Source organism: Triticum urartu, chromosome 6A, assembly GCF_056163025.1.
Source record: "Triticum urartu cultivar PI428250 chromosome 6A, HENAU_Tu73, whole genome shotgun sequence".
In the NCBI taxonomy this organism is placed as follows: Eukaryota; Viridiplantae; Streptophyta; class Magnoliopsida; order Poales; family Poaceae; genus Triticum; species Triticum urartu.
Genome location: NC_141878.1, coordinates 606,465,588 through 606,490,537, shown reverse-complemented (window position 1 = coordinate 606,490,537; position 24,950 = coordinate 606,465,588). Strand labels below are relative to the sequence as shown.

Here is a 24,950-nt window from a genome sequence, read left to right as displayed (position 1 = left end):
AGGCTATTTGCCGTGGCTATAAGCCGGCGCTTGAAGCGCTCTTGTTCGACGGGATCCTCTGGCACGGCGAATTCGTCATCGTCGAGGCTTGCCTCGTCTTCGGAGGGAAGCATGTAATTATCATCCTCCGCCTCTCCATCTGCTACTCTCTCAGGAGGGCTGGCTCCTCCATCCTCCTGCTCTAAATCTTGTTGGAGGGGATTGTTGTTGTCTTCGGCACTGTTTGGAGTGCTATTATCTCCGGTGCCGGTATCACCACTTTTGCCTTGGCGGGACTTAGAGCGGCACCGCTGACGCCGGCGCTTGGGTTGCTTCTTGGAGGGGTCATCCTCCATTGTCTCATCAGCATTGCCTTCTTTGGGTGTGTCCACCATGTATATATCGTATGATGAGGTGGCTGTCCAGTGCCTTGTGGGCAGTGGTTCCTCTTCGACTCCCACATTGTCATCCATACCGTCAATGTCTTCAGAGTTGAAGTCGAGCATGTCGGTTAAGTCATCGACAGGGGCTACTAAGTGGGTGGTGGGTGGGCAGCAAATTTCTTTGTCATCCGCGTCCCAATCCTGCCGGACGTAGTTCGGCCAGGCCTCTCCTGACAAGGAGAGAGACCTTAATGAGTTCAGTATGTCGCCAAAGGGCGAGTGCTGAAAAATATCCGCGGAGGTAAACTCCATGATCGGCGCCCAATCGGATTCGACAGGAACGGGCGCAGGCGGTTCAGAGTCCGTGGCTGGAGAAGGATCCGGCAGTTTGGCAACACGGCTCTCGTGAAGGGTAAGGTCGATATTTGGCTCGATCACCGCTGAGGTACAGCCTCCGTGACGGGGTCCATCCACCCGTCCATGGATGGCGCAACTGGCTCCGAATTGAGGCTCGGAGCGGCTGCCGGTGCGATCTCCTGGATACGGTCCGATGGTAGAGCTAAATCGTACTCATCGTGACCGCGCGGCGCACAAGGCAGGGGCTCGAATCCGTCGAAGATCAAGTCTCCGCGGATATCGGCCGTGTAGTTTAGGCTTCCAAACCTGACCTGGTGGCCAGGGGCATAACTTTCGATCTGCTCCAGATGGCCAAGCGAGTTGGCCCGCAGTGCGAAGCTGCCGAACACAAAGATCTGTCTGGGGAGAAAAGTATCACCCTAGACTGCATCGCTATCGATGATCGTAGGAGCCATCAAGCCTAACGGCGACACAGAGGAACTCTCAATGAGAGCATCAATGTCAGTGTCAAAACCGGCGGATCTCGGGTAGGGGGTCCCGAACTGTGCGTCTAAGGTGGATGGTAACAGGAGGCAGGGAACACGATGTTTTACCCAGGTTCGGGCCCTCTTGATGGAGGTAAAACCCTACGTCCTGCTTGATTTATTCTTGATGATATGAGAATTACAAGAGTTGATCTACCACGAGATCGGAGAGGCTAAACCCTAGAAGCTAGCCTATGGTATGATTGTATGTTGTCCTATGGACCAAAACCCTCCGGTTTATATAGACACCAGAGGGGGCTAGGGTTACACAAGGTCGGTTACAAAGGAGGAGATATACATCCAGCTGTCCGGAGACCCCCTAATCCAGGACTCCCTCAGCAGCGTCCTTGACTTTCTGCACATCTGCATCAGTGAAATGATCGGGTAGGGTGAAATGTTCCATGAGAGATTCCCAAAGCATTTTTTTGCTCTGTCGTCGACCCAAGTAACATCTGGATATTTATTTTTTGGCTCATTCCATTCTTGAATGGAGATCAGTAGTTCGTCCTTCACAAGAACTCCGCACTGACGAACGAACTTGTTCGCAATGTTCTTAGGCGTGATTGGTTCTCCATTAGTTTTGATGGCATCGATGTTGTACTTTACACCGTCCTTCAACTTTTTGCCCGGGCCTCGCTTTGTCCTGCTGTCTGTAGAAGCAGATTTGCTCGATCCGGAGGGCTGAAAGAAGAAAGATCGATTCATTGATATATCTTCAAATCAAAAAACATGTGATGATCACCAGATTCCTACTTATATAAATATACCTCGCCGGTCTTTGTTATTTGAAGATTGTCTGCGTCATCATAATCATAATCATAGTTCATGACTTCATCAAGTCGGTCGTCAACATCGAATATCTTATCATCACCCTCCCCGATATTGTTCAAATATTTGGAGCCGTCATAATCTTCATTCTGATCATCTGGCCCGCGAGGGCTGCGTATGATCTCGAACATGGTCTCTTCTCCCTCTCTACCGGTATTGTCAGCCGTAGCTTTTATTTAACTAATCTAGAAGAAATATAAAACAATTTAGTATTCAAATTACAATGCATGGATGCAATCAATAAGGAAAAACTGAGTCATAGTACATAATATGCATAATATGCATCGTACATAATATGCATCGTCTCGAATAATATATAATCTCGAATACATCGTCTCGAATAATATATAATCTCGAATACATCGTCTCGAATAATATATAATCTCGAAAACATCATCTCTAATAATATACATAATCTCGAATACATTGTCTCGAATATTATATATCGAATACATCACTAGCTAGCTAGTTAATAAAGATCAAATACTACAGAAGAATCTAGGCCACTCGCGGTTCCTGAGGCACGGGCGGTGGACACCCAAAGAGAAGGAACCATCACAGGATCATATCTCCGGTCATCTGCCCAAAGAACCTGCCAGGTATTGGAGAACCTGACGTCCATAGCAGCCATGTAGAGACGGACGTGCTCGTCCTCCTCCCTGACACGGCGACGCACCACCTCCGGCGGGGCCGGCTCCCTCTGCACCGAATGTGGCCCGCGCGAACGCCACCAAAGGAGATCAGGGTCGACGACGGGACCCGGGGCCGGGTTCCTTACCAATTGGCGTGCCCCTGATGGTAGCACCTCCCAGTGCCAGCCCGATGGAGACCAGTCCCGGACATTGTTCCTCTGAAGCTGGACGTCATCGCGAACGGGTCGACGGCGAGGATGTGGGCCGGGTATCGTCGAAAACAAATACTATATGCCCGCAAAAAGTAACATTTTTTAAATGATTGGATTGTGATAACTAAAATTCTATATGCAAATTCTAAATTTTTCTATAACTAAAATTATAAGAAACTAATAAAAACATCGATCATCGTCTAACAATTTGACATTAATCTAATTTATCTAGTTAAACTAATTCTAAAATTTCTGACATTTCTATATATATAACTAACATTTCCAATATTTCTATAACTAAAAACAGAAGAAAAAAATGCTAACATTTCTATAAATATTTCTATAACTAAAAAACAGAAAATTTTATAGCATTTCTATATAACTAACATTTCTAATAATTCTATAACTAAAAAACAGAAAAAAAAAATTATAACATTTCTATAAATATTTATGTAACTAAAAAACAGAAAAAAAAAATCTATATCTAAAATTTATAACTAAAAAACTAAAAAACAATGTGTGTGTGGATATGGCGGCCGGGGCAGGAGCTCACCGGCGAGGCGAGGCGACGGGGGGCGGCGACGGGGACGGCGACGGGCAGCGCCGACGGGGATGGCGATGACGGGGACGGGGCGGCGACGATGGGGACGGGGACGGGCCGGGCGGGGACGACGGGACGATGGGGCGGGGTGCGGCGACGGGGACGGGGACGGCCGGGGCGGGGGCGACGGGGGCATCGACGGAGGCGGCGGCGACGGGGGCGTCGACGAGGGCGGCGGTGACAGGGGCGTCGACGAGGGCGGCGGCGACGGGGGTGTCGATGGGGGCGGTGGGCGATGGGGCAGAGGCGAAGAACCAGATGAGAAACTGAATTTTTTAGAAGTGTTTTCTTATATAGGATGGGCCTTTAGTACCGGTTGGAGCCACCAACCGGTACTAAAGGTCAATTTTGGCCAGGACAAGCGGCGGGAAGCGCCCCCCTTTAGTACCGGGTGGTGGCTCCAGCCGGTACTAAAGACCCCCAACCTTTAGTAATGGTTGGTGCCACGCCCCGATACTAAAGGGGGTGCGCTAGCGCGGGTGCGGTGCTGCAAGTTTAGTCCCACCTCGCTAGACGAGGGGCGTCCACACTGGTTTATAAGCCCCAGTGCGGTAGCTCTCTCGAGCTCCTCTCCAAAGTAGGCCTACTGTGCCTACCTGTTCTGTGCTGCCCTGTGGGCATACTGGGCCTTTATGGGCCTGCATCATGGCTCAACAACAGGTTGGGTTTCTAGTCGTATGCAGGCCGCTGTGGCGCAGTAGGTGGGATTTTTTATTTTCTTATTTTTTTGCTTTATTTATTTTTGAGTTGTTTTTTTCTGTATTTAGAGTTTCTTTGTGAATATTTTTGCTTTAGGTACAAAAAATTACAAACTTTCTGTTAGTGCCGGTTGTTTTCAAAATTGAATAGTTTAAATTTTGAATTATTTGAAATTTGTGTGAATCACTAGTTTGTGAATAACTTAACATTGAAAATAGATTTTTCAGTGATTCTTTTTTATTATGTTTAATATTAGTGTGTTTTATCATTATATTCAATCTGGTAATGCTTAGGTTATTTAAAAAAATGAAATGCCTTTGTAACAGATGAGTTTTCGTCTGAAACCCTGATACTTCGAAAGAGATTGTCCATTTTGTACACGAAGTGCATCCAGTTTTTGCCATAACCCTCTGTACTTTTTGCACATGCTATGTGGGTGAAATTATGATACCATGCCAACTTTCAACCTTTTCTGAGTTTATTTGAAGTGTTTTTCAATTTCAAGGTCATTTAGCTAAAAAATCAGTAAATGCATGAAACAATTTGTTTGTACATAAAAAAATTTCGCGTTTCAAATGCCAAAACACATAACTACTAACTATTACACATATTCCCTCCTGGGTGTGAAACACAGAAGAAAGTGATGATAGTGAAGCCAATCACATCCCAGATCTTTGGGTGTGAAACTTTTTCTCCGCGTGTGTCCCTTTGCGCCGTAACCATGGAAAATCTTCATCATTTAACTGGATGCTCGGGTCAATATTCACTGTGAATGGAGCAATTGCATCAAACTTTTCATAATCTTCTGACATGTCTGTCTTGTCATCCACTCCCACGATGTTTCTCTTCCCAAAAAGAACTATGTGGTGCTTTGTCTCATCGTATGATGCATTCGCTTCCTTATCTTTTTGTCTCGCCTTGATAGACATGTCCTTCACATAGAAAACATGTGCCATATCATTGGCTAGGACGAATGGTTCGTCTGCATATGCAAGATTGTTGAGATCCACTATTGTCATTCCATACTACGGGTCTTTCGTTACCCCGCCTCGTGTCATATTGACCCATTTGTACCGAAACAAAGGGACCATCAAACCACGTCCATAGTCAAGTTCCCATATGTCCTCTATGTAACCATAATATGTTTCCTTTCCCGTCTTGGTTGCTGCATCAAAGCGGACACCACTGTTTTGGTTGGTGCTCTTCTTATCTTGGGCGATCGTGTAAAATGTATTCTCATTTATCACGTACCCTTTGAAAGTCATTATATTCGAAGATGGTAACTGGGACAGCGAGTACATGTCATCTTCAATAGATTTTTTTCAAAACTGTGATGATTTTTATAGCAAATTCGGAATCTATACGTCCTCACGCACCAAAATCAAAAGTAGCACCCTGTTGGCCTCCAGTTGGCCGAAGAGGGGCTCTTCGGCCTGCGGTTGACCAAAGTGGGCTCTTCAGCCTCCCGTTGGCCGAAGAGTGCCCCAACTGGGCTGAAAAGGACTCTTTGGTCTACCGTAGGCCGAAGAGCACTCTTTGGTCAACCGTAGGCCGAAGAGTCCTCGGGCCCCAACTTTTCGCATTAACAGGAGGCTGAAGCTGCATGGTTGTGCTATTCTGCCTATGCTAGCCCTTGGGCCCCAAAGAGTACTCTTCGGCCTACGGATGACCAAAGAGCACTCTTCGGCCTACGGCAGACCAAAGAGTACTCTTCGGTCCAGTTGGGGTACTCTTCAGCCAACGGGAGGCTGAAGAGCCCACTTCGGTCAACCGCAGGCCGAAGAGCCCCTCTTCGGCCAACTGGAGGCCGACAGGGTGCTAGTTTTGATTTTCTTGTGTGAGGACGTATATATACCGAATTTGCTATAAAAATCATCACAGTTTTGAAAAAAAATCTCTTCAATAGAGGTGTCATGCATGGTACGTGTCTGTAACCAGTCGGCGAAAGTCCTCACTTATTCACGTGTAATCCAGTCATCAGACCGCTCCGGGTGTTTGGAGCATAGAAAATTCTTGTGTTCATCCATATGCGGAGCCACCAAGGCGGAATTCTGTAGAACTGTGTAGTGTGCTTCAGTGAGAGAATTTCCGTCCATACATATTATTTGATCTCCTCCTAGCGTGCCTTTTCCATCCAGTCTGCCCTTATGCCACGATTCAGGAACACCAATCGGCTTAAGGTCGGGAATAAAGTCAATACAAAACTCAATGACCTCCTCATTTTCATGGCCCTTGGAGATGCTTCCTTCTGGCCTAGCACGGTTATGAATATATTTCTTTAAGACTCCTATGAACCTCTCAAAGGGGAACATATTGTGTAGAAATACTGGACCCAAAGTGTTAATCTCTTTGCATAGGTGAACTGGGATGTGCATCATGATGTTGAAGAAGGATGGTGGGAACACCAACTCGAAACTGACAAGACATTGCACCAAATCATTCTCTAACCTTGGTATGATTTCTGGATCGATTACCTTCTGAGAGATTGCATTGAGGAATGCACAGCTTCACAATGGCTAATCGAACGTTTTCCAGTAGAAGCCCCCTCAATGCAACCGGAAGCAGTTGTGTCATAATCACGTGGTAGTCATGAGACTTTAGGTTCTGGAACTTTTTCTCTGCCATATTTATTATTCCCTTTATATTCGACGAGAAGCTAGACGGTACCTTAATACTGAGCAGGCATTCAAAGAAGATTTCCTTCTCTTCTTTGGTAAGAGCGTAGCTGGCATGACCCTGATGTATGCCGCCTTTTCCGTGCATACCTTGCTGGTCCTCCCGTGCCTCAGGTGTATCTTTTGTTTTCCCATACATGCCCAAGAAGCCAAGCTGGGTCACACAAAGATTCTTCATCACGTGCATCACGTCGATTGCGGAGTGGACCTCTAGCTCTTTCCAATAGGGCAGGTCCCAAAATATATATTTCTTCTTCCACATGGGTGCGCGTCCGTCAGCGTCATTCGGAACAGGTTGTCCGCCAGGACCCTTTCCAAAGACTACCTTCAAATCCTTGACCATATCATGTACATCAGCACCAGTACGGTGATGAGGCTTCGTCCGGTGATCCGCCTCACCTTTCAAATGCTTGCCTTTCTTTCTTACGGGATGCCTGCTCGGAAGAAATCGACGATGTCCCAGGTACACATTCTTCCTACAATTATCCAAATATATATTGTCGGTATCATCCAAACAGTGCGTGCATGCGCAGTATCCCTTGTTTGTCTGTCCTGAAAGGTTACTGAGAGTAGGCCAATCATTGATGGTCACGAACAGCAACGCCTTTAGGTCAAATTCTTCCCCCATGTGCTCATCCCACGCACGTACACCTGTTCCATTCCACAGCTCTAAGAGTTCTTCAACTAATGGCCTTAGGTACACATCAATGTCGTTGCCGGGTTGCTTAGGGAGCACTGGCATCATAATGAACTTCCGCTTCATGCACAACCAAGGAGGAAGGTTATAAAAACATAGAGTCACAGGCCAGGTGCTATGGTTGCTGCTCTGCTCCCCAAAAGGATTAATGACATCTGCGCTTAGACCAAACCATATGTTCCTTGCGTCACCTTCAAACTCCTTCATGTACTTTCTCTCGATTTTTCTCCACTGCGGCCCGTCAACGGGTACTCAACTTTCTATCTTTCTTACGGTCTTCTCTGTGCCATCGCATCGCCTTGTCATGCTCTTTGTTTTGGAACAAACGTTTCAACCGTGGTATTATAGGAGCATACCACATCACCTTGGCAGGAATCTTCTTCCTGGGGCGCTCGCCCTCAACATCACCAGGGTCATCGCGGCTGATCTTATAGCACAATGCACCACATACCGGGCAAGCGTTCAAATCATCGTACTGATCACCGCGGTAGAGAATGCAGTCATTAGGGCATGCATGTATCTTCTGCACCTCTAACCCTAGAGGGCAGACAGCCTTCTTTGCTTCGTACGTACTCTCGGGCAATTCTTTGTCCTTTGGAAGCATATTCTTTACCATTACCAGCAACTTCCCAAATTCCTTGTCAGATACACCATTCTCTGCCTTCCATTGCAGCAATTCCAGTGTGCTGCCCAACTTTTTTGTCAGCTTCGCAATTCGTGTACAACAATTTCTTGTGATCCTCTAACATGTGCTGCAACTTCTTCTTCTCCAAATCACTTGCGCAGTTTCTCTTTGCATCGGCAATGACCCAACCTAGATCATCAGCGGGCTCATCTGATGCCTCTTCTTCAGCTTCTTCCCGCATTGCTGGTTCAGCTTCTTCCCCCATTGTTGTATCATCGTATTCAGGGAACCCATGGACAGGATAGCTGTCGTCCTCCTCTTCTTCTTCATTGTCTTCCATCATAACCCCTCTTTTTTCATGCTTGGTCCAAACATTATAGTGGGGCATGAAACCGGACTCAAACAAGTGGACGTGAATGGTTCTTGACTTAGAGTAATTGTGATCATTCTTACAGCCAGCACATGGACAAGGCATAAAACCATCCGCCTGCTTTTTGCCTCAGCCACAAGCAGAAAAGTTTGCACGCCATTAATGAACTTGGGAGAGCATCGGTCATCGTACATCCATTGTCGACTCATTTTCATTACACAACACCGAAAATACCAAATTAATACAAGTTCATACATAAAGTTCATACATATATAAAGTTCATACAACACTTAAATGCAACAAACAAATAACTCTCTAGCTATAGCACTTAAATGCAACAACAAATGCGATCAAGATCGCAACTAAGATAACAATTGATCCAACAACATAATGATACCAAGCCTCACTAGGAATGGCATATTTTCTAATCTTTCTAATCTTCAAGCGCATTTTCTCCATTTTGATCTTTATATATGTATGAACTTTATGTATCGAATCTTCAAGCACATATTTTTTTCGTTGTGTGAGAGGGTGACGCATATTTTCTAATCTTTCTAATCTTCAAGCTTCGCAACTCGGGTACAACAATTTCTTGTGATACCAAGCCTCGTTTTCTCTTTCAACTAAATTTAACCTCTCGACAATAGGGTCGGTTGGAATTTCCGGTTCACATACCTCCTACATACAAATATCTATGTCAACTTGATGGGCATAATTTGTCATAAACACGAAATGCAACAAATAGTTTTAAAAGAGAATATACCACATCCGAATCATAACAAGGACGAGGGCCGACGGGGACGGATATCAAAACCATGGCACTATGTATAACAAACAACGTACGGGTAAGATAATATACGAGTAACTATATATCCAAATCATACAAACATCAATTTTTTATATAAAACATTCATGAACAAGGGGCTCGCCACAAGGTGGTGCCGGCGACGGGACAGTGCGGGCGATCGACGGTGGTTACGATGGAGATTTAGAAGGCACTAAGTAAACCACACCTACATATGCAAACTAAGTGTTATTTTTGACCTCAAATTGCATATAAATCAAATACTAGCACATATAATTCCTCCCAAATTACTAAACTCAAAAATTAATCACTATATAAAGCATTGCAAGAGCTAATCTAACAATGAGAGATGAAAGGACAAAGTTGCTAACCTTTGTGATCATTTGAATGGATGGGGGCCTTCAAATCTTGACAAAATTTGGGCAAAATGTGTGATGAGCTCGAGAGGAAGAGGGGAAGAACAGAGAGGAGAGGGGAAAGGGGAAGAACAGAGCGAGCTTGGGTGGACGAAGGGTTTATGTAGGACGACCTTTAGTACCGGTTTGTGACACGAACCGGTACTAAAGGTGCTGGAGGGGACCCAGACTGACAACATCCTGCCACCACTCTCTTTAGTACCGGTTCGTGGCACGAACCGGTGCTAATGGTAGCGGCACGGCTAGCCGTTGGAACCGGCACAAATGGTCACATTGGTGCCGGCTCAAATTCAAACCGGCACTAATGTGCTTCACATTTGACCATTTTTCTACTAATGCGGCGATAAGGGGGCTCTGCATCGCGCCGCCGGAGGGGCGCGTGCCTTCTTCCACCACCCCACTGGGCGGCACTCTGACGGCCACGTCGTCCTCGACTTCATATGTGAGTGCCTCCCATTCCCCTCCCCTCTCCTTTCGACACCAATTAAGAAGAAATTAGTTTTGAGATAATTTAGTGATGAAAAGATTAGTCAATTGGTTTTGTTATTCTTGTGATAATCTCTATTTCTAATGGTGCAGTTGGTAGGATTGCGTCCAGGTTTTTTTCGTCCCACCACTTTCGTTCGGATTTTTTTCGACTGGTTTTTTTCATCCCCTCCCCCACCTCACCGGTTTAGTTTTGCGCCACCCTCTCACACAACGAAAAAAATCTGAACGGATCAAAACTTTCCATGTTGGCGCAAATTATTTAGTAATGTCTTTACATGAAAAGAATTAATCATGATCAATCTCTAAAGATCAAATCTAAATTAATTAACATTACCTTAAATCGCTCAATCACATTAATTTGGAAACAAAATAACTGATTTTAAGAAAATTAATGTGTAAATAAAGGTTCTTTTTCCTGCCCATGACCGTGTCTTGCCCTTCCTTCGGCGACCCACCCCGCGATCGGTTCCTTCCCCCCTCGCCCCCACGTCGATGGAAAAAATCCTATGAGACCGGGTCTCACAGGCCATCACGTGAGACCCACTTTGATGGATGACATGTGACATCAATCTCAAAGCAGATAATACTACTTTGCCCATCAATTTTCATTCCCGACAGCTATTCCCCATTGCGATTCCTAGAGGTACTTAACACAGGTACTACTAAACATGACCTAGGGTTTGCCTTGTATGGCTGTCGTTCATGACGGCCACACACCTCGTCACCGGCGGCCGCTCGGGACGATGAAGTGACAAGTTATTGTCCATGGCTGCACTGAAAGATCTTGTCACCGGCGTCCTTGCGAGACGATCCTGTCAGCAGCCACGCCGTATGACCTCGTCGCTGGTGTCATTCATCCGAGTGGGTCTCACGTGATGGCCTCTAAGACCCGGTCTCATAGGATTTTTTTTTTCTCTGGCTGACCAAGCCCTATCCCATCATTGTCTGGTTTTCTTCGTCTCTCCTTCCGTCATCGTTTGGTTTTTTTTTCGTCTCTCCCGTAACCGAAAAAAATCAGCCAACGAGCCTCCCCTCCCCTCCCCTCGATCTGTTTCCTGGTTCCATCGTCAAGGACGCCCCAGCCGCGGAGCCCTTCGCCGCCTCTGAGATCCGAGAGGAACCGCCGCCGCCGCCGCCATCCGGCTCTCGCGTTGGCCGCCACCAGTCGATCCCCAGCACCTCCTCGCTGTTCCCAATCCCATCCTATGCGCGCCCCTGCGGCTAACCCTAGCCGCCAACTCGTGTTGCGGGCACTGAGTATGGGAGCGGGGCGGCCGCGTCACTGAAGGGGTGGAGCGGCTGGGGCGTCACCGCTTGGGTGCAGAAGCAGTGGCAGCGGTGGCGCCGTGCTGGGGCGGAGGACAAGGATAGCGATGTGGTGGTTCGAGCCTGGGGCAGATTGAGGTGGACAGGACTCCGGTGAGAAGCGCCTAAACAAGCTTGGTTACAAGGAAGAGCTCCGGAGGGAGATGGTACGTACATCATCATTCCCTTCATATATTTTTACCCTGCAAATCGGCTTCGTATTGCTCTGTATGTCATATGTCTGGCAAAAAGAATTAGGCACTTGCGGATTGCATCCACTTGTATTTTCTGATGAGATATGAGATCTGGTTACATTGCGTGTTTCAGTAAAACTGTGGCAACGGTGGCTATTTTCTTCGCCTGTAGAAGCTTGATGCGATTGTGCATGACCGGCTTGCGAATTGCGTTCCGTTTTGCCAGTCGTATTTTTCTGGTTTCTCAAGAGATGGGAGATCTTTTGTTGCATGTGCTGCAGACGCTGTTGAAGATGCTGGCCATCACTTTCTCCAGGATGATGATCTTCACTGGGATCACGTCTTTCTACGGTAGCATCCTCCAGTACGCGAGGCCGTCCAGCCTCGTGCGGGGCTGGGTCAGCGTCTCCTTCTTCGCCTGGTTCATCGGTGTCGTCATGTTGGGGATTTCTCCTTCCCTGTAAGCACACACCTTCCCATAACTTGCCAGATTCAAGAATCAACCCTATCTGTGATTGAAATTTAGTGCTCTGTTTATCCGTTGCTTATAACATTCTGTTTGGTTTGGTCCGTCTCAGTCAAAATGATGCCACTGATATACATAATTCTTGCAATTTAGTTCTGACTCGTCAAAATGATGCCATTTTTCCAATTAAGAAATTCAGCCTGCATCTTAAATACAAAAATGATATCTGAATTATCATCCTAAGTGTCACTCTCAGCTATCAATACAAACAGATTGAAAAAAAGATACAGAGATAATATGGCACAGTAGACGCCTTTGGTACAAGTTACTAATCTATTTCTTCATTTCTTTTGCGGTGGTGACGCTAGTTCTAGGTGTGACCTATACAACTGATGTGTCAACATGGCACCAACAAAACATTCTGAGACTCATGCACAGTTCAAATTTAAACATTGCTTCTATCTAACCCAGATTTCAATGATCACACCTATTTTTGTCGGAAGGCTACTTCTTTAGCATGTGATAGACCTTTTGATAAAAGTTCCCTAATAACTGCTTCCCAAATATGCTGGCCTCTGAAGAAGAAAGTGGTGCCTTCCTGCATTGATCACAGAGGATCATCACTCAGGATATCAGATATCTGCTAAGGAACTGAACTGTATGAAGTAGGAATTGACAAGCAAGTTACAGAAGGTTCCGCCAGCCTGAAATTCGTCTTCGACGTTTCCAGAAAATGACACACCATCACAGTATCTTCACTTTAATTATAAAAATCTGCAGGTCTAAATGACTATTTCTCAGCAGATGTGAAAGTGTAGTGCCTATATCACTACAGACTGAATCAAAAAGATCGCTCACACATAAAAAGGGATTCCTAAAATCCACCCAGAACAGCAAGATATTATTCTATCTCAAACAAAATTGAACAATAGGTCTATAGCTCATTATTACAACAAACTCGACTGCCATACAAAATAACAGGCGTGACAGAAGCTAGAAAGTAGAAATCTTACATCTTTTTCAAAGCTCTGGCGGTTGTTGGCTTGGAGCTCCTAAACCTGCTTTTCGCATACAGTGCAGGTCAAATCTCAGCCTCTTGTCATAGTCACAGTACGATCTCCCCTGAAATCCTCCTCACGGGCCACCATCTCCAAACCTTCATGGGCCAAAGAAGAAGATAATAAAACATGCCAAACAGATTGACAAAAGTGTCGTGATAAGCATATATTTTTAATTGCGGTAGAAAGATTGAGCCTAGGAGTATCTATTTTTTGTTTCTTTGTGTGTTGCATTTGCACCTGCACAAAAATTGATCACTGCAATATTCTTCCTAATCTAGAATGTGCAGTATTTGCCAATCTAGCTCATTACAAAATCATCATATAGGGAAGCTCAGCATTGAGAAAAGAAAGATACAAGAAAAAAAAAGAGGAATAGACAAAGAAGAAATTATTATTGCTATATTTTTTCTAGAAGATAACCTGGCCTATATGATTACATTGATCTAGGCAAAGATCTTTACCCAAGATCCTTATCTCTAATTATCAAATATTCATGCTTGGAGTTAAAACCAAACAAACTTGCATCTTGATCTACCTAGACTTTTTACTTACAACACCGACCGTACAGTGCACTTTATCCACAGTGCAAACTGAAAGACATGCAGTTCTTGTTTCAGAACCGAAGAGATATGCACGCATATCATGGTACTGAAAGATAGTTACTGGAAGATGATAGAGTTGTGATATGTGACATATAACAAAGGTTGCAACGTGGAAAATCAAAACACAAAATTCGAATTGATCTAGTGAGCGAATGATGCTTACACAATCTGAATCCATTGCTGTCGATGCGGGTCGGGCTCACTGCAGTAGAAGGTGCAGCCCCTGCTGAACTGGAACGGCAGCCCCTTCCACTATGCACCCATTGCACAGATCACAATCATACCCTGCTCCACCAGCTCAAGCATCTGAATTTCCAGAACAAAAATGGCATAGCTAGGTGAAGAAGGATTTAATTTGCGTACCAAGGTGGCAGGTGTCGTGGTCGTAGATGTCGTCGATGACGAAGTGGAGATGAGGGCTGACACGCCCACGAAGTCGGCGAAGAAGGCCACCAAGCACAAAATGCTAGAGTCCAGAATTACAGGCAGGTTAATTCTACTAATGTTTTAAGATATTGAAATCTTTATGGTTTGATAACATGTGAATAGAAATTTAGAAAAAATGGTGGCAAGTCATACAGCAGACAAATAAATTTGTCCAAAAACTGATCCTCCATGTCCGGAGAGAACAATCGCAGCTACATGGAAGATTTCAACATGTTTAATTGAAAAACTTTGAGCATATTAACATCCACCAAAGTCTGAAACTCTCCACCTTCTACTCTATGGGCATCGTCTTCCATGTGATAAATGTAACTACTTTGCATGAAAGGTATAATATAAACTCCCAACAGAAGGTCAGAATAAACTTGTTCAAATCCTGCACTTGTATTGATGGACAAAAGGTTCATGACTTGCACACAGACAACTCTTGTGGGCAAGAAAGGGACCCATCCGTTGCTGCTTCTTTGTTTCTCTGATCAGCTTTTGCTAGGACTGAACTGAAGAAGAGGTCATTTAGATTCAGATCCTAAAACCTTGCTTATTATAGAATCCCTCTCTGAATTCCAAACTTTTTGCAAGAGCAGTCATTGTACATCATAATTTACCATGTGATGCAGCGGGAAAAAAAGGAATGGAAAAATGTCATGCTACAAACATAATATAACTAAATATCGCATTGTCATATACAGTAGGGATTATAAGACGCATAGCTCTAATATTATCATTTTGCATAGGGAAAGGCTTTAGACTTTTAATGCATTAACATCAAAAGATAGAGCTAACAATAGAAAAGAAGTGGCTTATATTTAGAGAAGTATTACATGAATAAAAGGGAAGCAATATACATAATAGCAAGATATTCTATGATACACACACACATCAGGTTTCTGATGGTCCACACAGTATCAGAAATAACAATATATATCTAGAAAAGAACTATGTGGGGTTCTGTCTGATCAATTGAGAAAGCCACAACCTCCTTCCCACGAGAGAGCATGATCCGTGAATTGCAGCAGCTAGTCACTACAACATGAGAGGAGCATAGTAGCACGGCAACCGTCGGTGACCCAACTATAATGGAACTAACTGCTTCTGTGACCTTAATACGAATTAAATTGATGTACCAAATATGTTTGCCAAGACAAATCCGAAAACAAAACTGCTTGTGCGACCTTAATACGAATTAAATTGCTGAACCTCAGTGTAGTGGAAAAGATATTAATAACCTACAGGGTAAGACTCCCAATCCTAATGTTTGCTAGCATGCATAGCAATGTGACTCCCAGCATGCACCAACAATACGAAAAGATTAGAGCTGGAAGGCATCTGAATTCCTAATACAAAGAACATGATGAGCAAAAACTAATTCAAGTTGAATAGAATCAAATCCTACAGCTCACCCATCTTATGAGGTATGGTTTCCTGCTTCCAAAATATAATATTCTCTGCAAATTCGGATGACCATTACAAGAATAATTAATACATGGCATGGCCATAAATTATATCCGGAACAAAATTTGTTGAAGCAAGATTGAGCAACAATTTTCAACTGTGTGGGTTACCTCTGATCTCTGTGGGGATGAGAAGGTCCTCAGTGAAGGACGAAGCAGACAGAGTGGATCCATGACCTGAGATGGCATCCTGTAGGTGCCAAACCATATAATATAGACCATGTTTGCCAAAAGACCGCAGCACCTCCGATAGCTCAATTCGGTCGGGTGAAGGTAAAGAACAATTCAAACTACAATGGCGCAGCAAAGATAAACGGAAAACAAGGCACAGCAAAAACAAAAAGCATGCATATACATCTCATTATGAGCGCCCAGATCTTGTTGGAGCTGCTGTGTCTAGGCAAAGAAAAAGGTCAACACCTAACTGTAACTTCTTTATACGATTATAGAAAATCTGTAGATATATACTCCCTCCGTTCCAAAATAGATGACTCAACTTTGTACTAAGTTAATACAAAGTTGAGTCATCTATTTTGGAACGGAGGGAGTATTTGTGAAGCAATAGGAACCGGCGTACCCATGTGTCTTTAGACTCACATGATGTAAATTAATTAACTCCCACCATCATAACATTTTTTGAATCATATCGGAGGAGAGTTACTCTCATGATGTATTCATGTGGGAGTTTACCTCAAGGATCTGTGACTGGAACTGGCTCGGACAAACACACAAACACCTTGTGTGCAAAAAATAATTGAGAACATCCACAAACACATACGCGTACAAATTTGTGGTGGAGGGCAGTGCAGAGGGGACTATCAGGTGGCCGGCAAGTGCAACAACGACCAGCTGGCGGTGGCTCTGGTCGAGCGGCGAGCGCAAGCCCTCCCGAGCGGCGCACAACGAGGAGCTGGGGCGCGCGCGAGAGAGGAGGAGTTCGGGCACGCGGGGAAAAGGAGGAGCTAAGGTGTAACGGTGGTGTAGGGTGCTGCGATTGCCGTCGTCGGCCGGCGGCCGGCGCGTCACCGGATCGAGCGCCGCGCGGCCCGTGTGCCTCCTGGCGGCTGGGAGGGAGAGAGGAGAGCCCGTGCAGCCGTGCTCGTGTCTGTTCTTTTTTTTATATTTACAACCCCGAACGAAACGTTTTCTCACTTTAAAACAGGGACTGCGGGTTGATTTCTCAGAAACGGAGCGACATTTTTGCAAAATAGCCGATGACGGACGACTAGAAGCAATCGCTGGTTTATTATTATGGAAAGATATTTGTGGCAAATAGAATTAGGCATTTGCGGATTGCATCCACTTGTATTTTCTGATGAGATATGAGACCTGGTTACATTGCGTGTTTCAGTAAAACTGTGGCAACAGTGGCTATTTTCTTCGCTTGTAGAAGCTTGATGCGATTGTGCATGACCGGCTTGCGAATTGCGTTCCGTTTTGCCAGTCGTATTTTTCTGGTTTCTCAAGAGATGGAGTTCTTTTGTTGCATGTGCTGCAGACGCTGGACATCACTTTCTCCAGGATGATGATCTTCACTGGGATCACGTCTTTCTACGGTAGCATCCTCCAGTATGCGAGGCCGTCCAGCCTCGTGCGGGGCTGGGTCATCGTCTCCTTCTTCACCTGGTTCATCGGTGTCGTCATGTTGGGGATTTCTCCTTCCCTGTAAGCACACACCTTCCCATAACTTGCCAGATTCAAGAATCAACCCTATCTGTGATTGAAATTTAGTGCTCTGTTTATCCGTTGCTTATAACATTCAGACAAATTCAGTTTGGTTTGGTCCGTCTTAGTCAAAATGATGCCATTGATATACATAATTCTTGCAATTTAGTTCTGACTCTCGAGTGGCAATATGTGTGCGACAATTACTGAATCTTGAATGTACTGTTTTCCTGTATTTGTGCTGCATGAATGTGTCATATTAAGTTGGAAAGACTCATGGTTTCTGATCACGGCTGGTGTGCTCTGTTTTAAACTTTTTTATTTTTTGTTTGACAACAGACAACTGGTTCCCTCTATTTCTGGCCAACTCATCTTGCTGCCCGATCTGGGGTCAGCGTTGCTTGCTTGCTTTTCTCCCATAGCCCCATAGATGAGTGTCGACGCCGTCTTCACCTTGGCTATCAGATGCGTCAACATTGTCATCACCTGTGCCGCGGACCAGCCAGTGGACGCTGATGCTTTGGCGTATCTGATGGGGCAGTAGTACCAAGTCTGCTTCAAGTCACGCGTGCAGTAACTACCCTTTTTTTTCAATCTTCCTCCTCGTGCTTGTGCGTTGGGATGCACCTTTTGCCTAGCCAGTGACTTGAAACTTATTTGGGGATGGAAGTAGCAAACTGATGCAGATAGTTTCATAGTTTTGGCATACTTAGTGTCAAATCTGGTTTGACTGCTTCATAAAAGAGGCAACCACAGAGTTCTTCTTCTGTTTTTTTTTATTTAATACTATGTGTCTGATTGACCTGCTTGGTTGTGGCTTGTACAACTTTCTATTCTCCATTAACCCTTTGATTTATGTATGTTGATCTTTCTCAGTTCTTTGGACCTCTAACTACTGAAGCTGAAAATGAAGTTCACGATTGTTTGTATGGCAACGGTTCAGGGTACGTTTCATGACATGCTTGCATCTTGTTTGAAGCTTCCTATGTGCCTTGCTAACACAACTCAACATTGCTCCTTTTCACTTACAGTAGCAAAGTCCTGGTGCTGCATGAACCGTCTAACATTCAGGTTAGCAGGGGAAAAATCAGTGTTTGAAACCACATGGCAGGTTAAATGACGAGCTAAATATTCATCTTACATGTACTAAACCATCCTTATTGATTGCAAACATGTAAACTTTGCACTGATGTTTTTATACGTAATGGGGAAAGTGGGATCCCTTGTCTTCAGGTCATTAATATGTACCTTGAATTATTAAAGGAGAGGGGAATAAAAAAACCCCAAAGGTTCTCTAAATGCAGCTTCTTCAATACATTTTATTGACAGTTGATGGATGGATCCAGTAGGCCTTGGTAGTGCTAAGCGTGTTTGAATCCACTATAGCTAAGCGTGGAAACCACTATTGCTTGAGTCGTTCTTCCGATCTCCCATTGGTACGTGGGGCGTACCCCATGTAACATTATGTTCTCTGATAAATTTACTGATGTGCAGGTCGGACCATTCCGAGAATCAGACTTGCCAATATGAGAGGTTAAACGCAAGAAACGAGAATAAGGTGAATACGCTGACAGCGGTTTCACGCCTTTCTTTGATATTTCTGTGGTATTTTTTTCCCATTCACTCCTTGTGAAAATGAAATCTGTTATTTGAACTAAAATTCATATCCGCATCTACCATTATACTTATCATCGTGTAACATTATGGGGACAAATGCAAAAGTTGTTTCTGTTTTTCATCCATCTCTACGTTTTCTGAATAATATTTTTTTCCTTAGCATAAACAACAGAGAAGCCCTCTGCACTGAACAAAAAAGGTATTGAGTTAAAACCTATATCTGCCAAATACGAATAATTGTCATCAAATCATGTACAGTGCTTGGATTTTATTTACCGAGAAGACCGTCATTGTTGTGTATACACTTCATCATTTTTTTCATTGATGTTGGCTGCAAATGTTTGACATGAATTAAGATTTCTAATATGTATTCCAGTGATGTTTTTGTAACATTTTCAGGAAGTAGTTTTCTTTGATGACGAAGATACAAAACCCGCTGAATCCGTTGATGTCAAGGTGGCTAATAAATGGCAAATTGGTAACACGATAAGTGATAATAATTTTGCCTACTAACATTTCATCACTATATGTTGTAAAATAGTGATCAATCATAAAATGTAGTACTAATTTGCATTGTTGGATAGATAGTTACTATGAAGGTCGGTTGGTATTACAGGTGGTGGTGGATGAAGGGGAAAGTGTCACTAGAAATGGAGGTGCACATGAGAACTATTTTCATAGATTTTTTTAAAGTTACTAAATTGTGTATGGTAAGACAAGATGAGACTTTTGAACGACAATAGTGCTAGAGAATGGGCAGATCAAGCGAATGAAAGTGGAGGAAAAGTAAAGGTAGGGAGAAAGATGACGCTTTGTCTTTTTGTAGGAGGAGGATGGTTACCGATGCTGGATGACTACCGGGGAAGAAAGAAGCGGAATAGAGAGTTGTTAGTGCTCATTATATTGACGACCTGTTGTTAGACCCTGCGTCGCTGCTCCAGCCAAAGCGTGCTTCTCTTTGGACAGCAGAGAAGTCTCAAGGTGGAAGGTTGGGCTGAGAAGCACTAAGTTCTTTGTTGGCTTATATACTGCTAGCTATCAAAGGTGTTTTCATATTGGCTGCATTTTGGGGAGCCCGGACTGTCTAAACAGTTGAGGGAACTCACCGGGCGCCCTTTTGAGGTCTGAAAAAGTACATATGTGAGGGAGAAATGATCTTCGACCTTGGAGACAACCTTAATCATTTGTTTGTTTCATTTATATGCATTGTAGCCCGACCTCTTGTCGTCTTTCTCCTCCGCTGCCACCCCTCCGCACCGCTGCCGCCTCTGTCGGACTGATCGAGCGTGCCCTGGTCGAGGGCCCCGAATCGTGGGACGATGGCGCAGACCGCCGCAAGGGCATGGCGCCGTAACCCCAGGGCCGGGCGTGGCGCCGTTGCCGCCAGCGAGTAGCGCCGCAAGGGCGTGGAGGCAATCGCGTAACCCCAGGGCAGGGCATGGCGGCGTTGCAGCGAAGATTCGTTCTTGATTTGATTTGGCGGTGTTGTCTTGGAGTGGCGAGGGGGGCTTTCGATTGGGGAGATGGGTCGAACTTCAATCTGGTGCGGCCGCATATGGCCGCGTCTGAGTTTTCTCTCGCCAAAGGTGAGGCTACTTTTCCTCCCTCTTTCGTTTTGCTAGCCTAATCTCGCGTTGAAGGGAATGGATACGTTTCATTGACTGTAGATCGTGAAATGGTAGAGAGATAGATCGAGTCTGCTCAGTAAGAACAAATAAACCAACTTCATGCACATTTTTGGTCAAGCAGTCTGACAGTTGAGTCTATCACCAAAGAGCTAGCTATGGACAGGGGTGCGTGGAAGCTTGCTATCCATGTGCCAGAGCCATGAGTTGGTTGCAAGATCTTATGGGTTTCACCTCTAGCCTACCCCAACTTGTTTGGGACTAAAGGCTTTGTTGTTGTTGTTGTTGTTGTTGTTGTAGTCTTACAGTTGAGTCGTCCATGGGTAACTACATCTGATTTTTGTTGGAACTCTGGGTGAATTGCTTTTGTAGATTTGACAATTGAGATGCTAGGGAACACAAGAACCAGGTGCTATCAGCGACTGACACCTGGCGAGCAGTTGAGGTAGCCAGGAGCCATCCTTGAGAAAAGATTGGTGCTGGAATAGTGGAAGGAGCCTCTGTCGCGGGATGCCGATCAGGTGACTGGTGTGGGAATTGGCAGTTCTCAGTCAACGCAGGATGGCATGATAAAAGAAGTTGTTAGCACCGAGCCACCGATGGACGAGCAGATGGATTTCGTGATCCGGGCGATAGCAAGGATGCTTAAGAGCATAATGGACAAGGGACAGACAGAAAAGAGTTGCAGGATGGAGAAGGGATGAATGAAAAGGAGTATAGCAGAAAGCAAGTTATAACAAATATGGATCTGGTGCATCAGAGAATAACATTGCTGGAACACATATTACTGCAAGCTTACATCTTCTTTCAAAAAGGTAAAATTTATTAGAGAAGACCAATATATTGCTTGACAAAGACGATCAAGCCCTTTCCCCTTCTAAGGGTGGTGGCATATTACTGGAAGTCCGTGAATCCCCTTCTAAGCGGGTAAATTAGTGGATGAATATGTATCATGGATACATAGCTGACATGTCTGGGTCATCTTATTAAAATGTAGGACACAAAATTAACCTAGGAATGAACCTTGTTCCAGCACATCTATATTACTACTACTCAGTATCTAACCTTTTGTGTGTGGGAAAACTCAGTATGTAAACTGATACTTCGTATCAAGGTAAAATATTTGTGCACTGAATGAACTGAGAATAGAGGTGATATTATTTTTTGTAAAAATCGAAGTTATTCGATGACTTCTCCCGAAGACGCTGCAGCCATGTTAATAGGAAAACTCGATCAGACTTACCCAGAGTATGCTATTCTCTCTCTAACAATAATTAATTTTTGTAAGGAGACATTACCGGGATGTAAGGAGACTTACCCAGGGTATGTTTTCTCTCTCTCCCTCTAACAATAATTATTTTGTGTACTACTTAGAGAACTGGTTAAATGTTTTGTACTGCTCGATCACACATATCATATTTATGTGGTAAGAAAGGAATTGTTAGCTGAAACAAATAATGTTGTGTGTTGGTGTCATGTAGATGATTGCACGGCAATGGGTGTCATGTAGAAACTACATATTGTGTGTTTGATATTTTTTTTCTGAATTTAACTCTTTGTTGATAAATTTTCTTTTTATTTGTGAAGAATTTATTCACATCCTGTATCATGAGCAAATTATTTTGACATATAAAAATATATTTTCTACACGCGGATTATATTTCAAGATCTATGATAGAAACTGCTAGAGCATCTTTGACAATTGGTTTTTTTTTCAGTTACTCTTTTTATGGGTTTTGTAAGCTCTGTTGATAGTGATGGTGAGTTAGGTTCATTCGGAGGTAAATACAGAAAACTGAGATAAGATACTATCACTTCCTTTTATGGGTTAGGGTTATGGTTTTTATGTGACTGATTAGGAGGGTGCAAATTGGGACAACTTTCTTTCAACCATCTGAATGTGTGATACATGACTGTGGAAGGATCGGATACACCAGATAAACAACATGTACCTATCTGATTTCACACTTGCGCTCAAGTCCCATTTTAAAATTATGTTTCTTCACAACCTGGTTGACACCAATGCGCTCAAGTCACTTTATTTAGTCGAAACATGAAACAGCTCAACTGAAGAGAAGAACATGATTTTTCCATAAGTACAACCCCAAGCATGTATATTAATGACTGACGTTATTGGAAATTATGTTACATAGAAGATGGGCAACTATCTTTATAATCAGTATCTAATTTTCTTGATTTATAATTTATCTTATTAATCTCTGTGGTCGAGCTTCTAGCCCCCCCCCCCCCCCCCTCTTTCTCCGGATGAAAGTCTTGCCTTTTGGCAGGACGACGGAGGCGCTCTCACGTCTCGGTCCTCCCCCGAGGCGTCGTTCAAGCGGTGGTTGGGGGTTGTGGTCCTGGTGCGTGCTGGTGGGTGGCGGTGGCCGTGCTCGGCTCCTCCCCTGATTGCCGGTGTTGGTCCTTTCACAACTTTCAGCAGCTCCTCGCCTTGTTTGCTGGTTGGTTGCCGGCCGGTGGTGGGTGTCCGCCTGTTCGCATGGTCTGGACAAAGGGGAGATAGTTGTCTTCCCTCCGGCAGTGGCCCGAGGCAGCAGGCGGCGGAGTTGATGTTTTTGTTCAAGCGGTCTGGCTCTTCATGTCCATGCCAATTGATGTCGTCAGGTGGCTTTGGCCCTGCTGTTCTGGCTGCGCGAGACCTCCGGCGGCTCGATCGTGATTTCTCCTGGTGCTTTGTTCGCTGCTGCCCCTGAGTGTAGTGAATTTGGCTTGTAATTTTTCAGTTTTTGGCAAGTCTTTGCCTTTGTCATCAGCACCACTATATCCAAGCTGTTTGATGGCTTCATTAATTTGAAGTGGGACCTTCGTGCCTTTTCTCTCCAAAAAAATTCCCTCACATTCCATTCCCTCACATTTCGAATAAAAATTTCCCTCAGTTGCAGAAAGGCATTGAGCTTCTGCAGGTATGGGTTTACACCTTGTCAGTAGTACTTTTAGTATGATTCTGCATTACTTGACTACATTTTTTTTACAAAACCACCGGTTTAATTTAGCATTAGTAAGGTAACCATGTATTCCTGGCGGGCAAGGATCAGGAATTTGATAAATGTGTAGTAGTGCTTGATTGAATGTAGAGCATGCGTACTCACGGATTTGTCTCCTGCTTGTGTGTTACCTAGGATAATGATAGGCTTCTCCTACAACAAAGTGTGACTCATTTTCTTTTGTCTGATCTAAATAGGAGGGAGTTTAACCATTATTCAAGCAATTCTCGGTTAGGTGAACACTTAGTATACAATTCTATTTGCTTGTCAACATGCAACATATTTGAGGACTTATTTGATAGTATTGCAATATGGTCGAAACTGTGTTACTTCTAAGAACTGAATATTTTTAGTTGAAATACTATGTAAACATTGAATAATAATGTTGGACGGGAACATCTACTTATTCGAAAGTATGTCTTTTGTGGCTTAAGCATAATATTCCAAAATTCACCGAGTTTTATGCAACAATACGGGTATATATGTGCGATTAGAACAAAAATTAAAAAGCCCATAGCAACGCACGGGCATTCTACTAGTTAGCTATAGTTGGTCACATTTGGAATAGTTTGCAGAATCGGAAGCGTGTTGACAGTTTGCAGAATTGGAAGCGTGTTGACAGTTTGCAGTAGTTGCCGGCTGGTGGCTACTTATGTGTTTTCTGAGAAACGCATGTGAATAGCGTGACAGATCGGTGGAAGACAAGTTCAAGCAGGCCTTGCAGAAGGCTTCCTCGGTTACATCATGTGCTGCACGCAAGATGCCAACTGCTCCCTGGGCTACAAGTTTCTTGCTCTGTACCTTGGTAAGTAGTCTGCTGTCATGACGCAACAAGGAAACAGTTGCTCCTTGTTCTGTCATAAATTATATTCTAAAAGGATTACCAGTGTATTAGTGATTCAAGTTTAATCTTTGGCAATTTAGTCTGAAGTGTTTGGAATTAAACGTTCAGCTTTTTGTTACAATATCATTCACGTAATTCATTGAATTTTGAGCTCCTACCAACTACCGCTACATCCAATTCTCAGCTAGAATGAACATTTGCTAATACAAACTAAAGTTAGTAACTTATTAGCATACATACGGGAGATATACTTGCTGACAATGTTTCTGTGTGCTGCTCCTGGCCATTATATGCATCCACAGTTCCACACAATTCAAGTTTATATTCTGGATGGATGTTGATCCACCAACCTGATAGTAATGGACTCGATGTGTGTTCG

At 44.1% G+C, this 24,950-nt stretch overlaps 1 protein-coding gene and 1 long non-coding RNA gene across 13 annotated transcripts; one reads left to right on the top strand and one right to left on the bottom strand.

Moving 5' to 3' along the window:
* Positions 1-11,323: 11,323 nt before the first annotated feature.
* Positions 11,324-22,954, top strand: LOC147967229 (uncharacterized). Of its 12 annotated transcripts, XR_015609184.1 has the most exons (12): positions 11,324-11,764; positions 12,073-12,251; positions 17,314-17,480; positions 18,357-18,424; positions 18,512-18,623; positions 18,975-19,038; positions 19,258-19,296; positions 19,497-19,575; positions 19,714-19,753; positions 19,924-20,219; positions 20,310-20,683; positions 21,095-22,954. It is a non-coding gene; the product is annotated as an uncharacterized LOC147967229 (long non-coding RNA). The 12 variants fall into 12 exon arrangements; XR_015609176.1 differs by lacking the exon at positions 19,258-19,296 and having other exon boundaries at positions 18,512-18,551; XR_015609175.1 differs by lacking the exon at positions 19,258-19,296 and having other exon boundaries at positions 18,512-18,551; positions 19,714-20,219.
* Positions 12,246-16,269, bottom strand: LOC125521449 (uncharacterized). Its single transcript, XM_087529356.1, has 6 exons — positions 15,927-16,269; positions 15,765-15,809; positions 14,284-14,386; positions 14,084-14,205; positions 13,271-13,413; positions 12,246-12,855 (listed from the first exon to the last, which is right to left on the bottom strand). Exons 1-4 carry the CDS (start codon positions 16,035-16,037, stop codon positions 14,120-14,122), a joined length of 345 nt encoding a protein of 114 aa, XP_087385482.1. The 5' UTR covers positions 16,038-16,269; the 3' UTR covers positions 12,246-12,855; positions 13,271-13,413; positions 14,084-14,119.
* Positions 22,955-24,950: the final 1,996 nt, after the last annotated feature.

Excerpts from the sequence above, each read along its gene's own strand:
- LOC125521449 (XM_087529356.1), bottom strand. The coding sequence starts at position 16,037 with ATGGTCTATATTATATGGTTTGGCACCTACAGGATGCCATCTCAGGTC. Across the intron at positions 15,810-15,926 it reads CATCCCCACAGAGATCAGAG|AGAATATTATATTTTGGAAG; the intron begins GTAACCCACACA and ends CCGAATTTGCAG. Across the intron at positions 14,387-15,764 it reads AACCATACCTCATAAGATGG|CATTTTGTGCTTGGTGGCCT; the intron begins GTGAGCTGTAGG and ends TCTGGACTCTAG.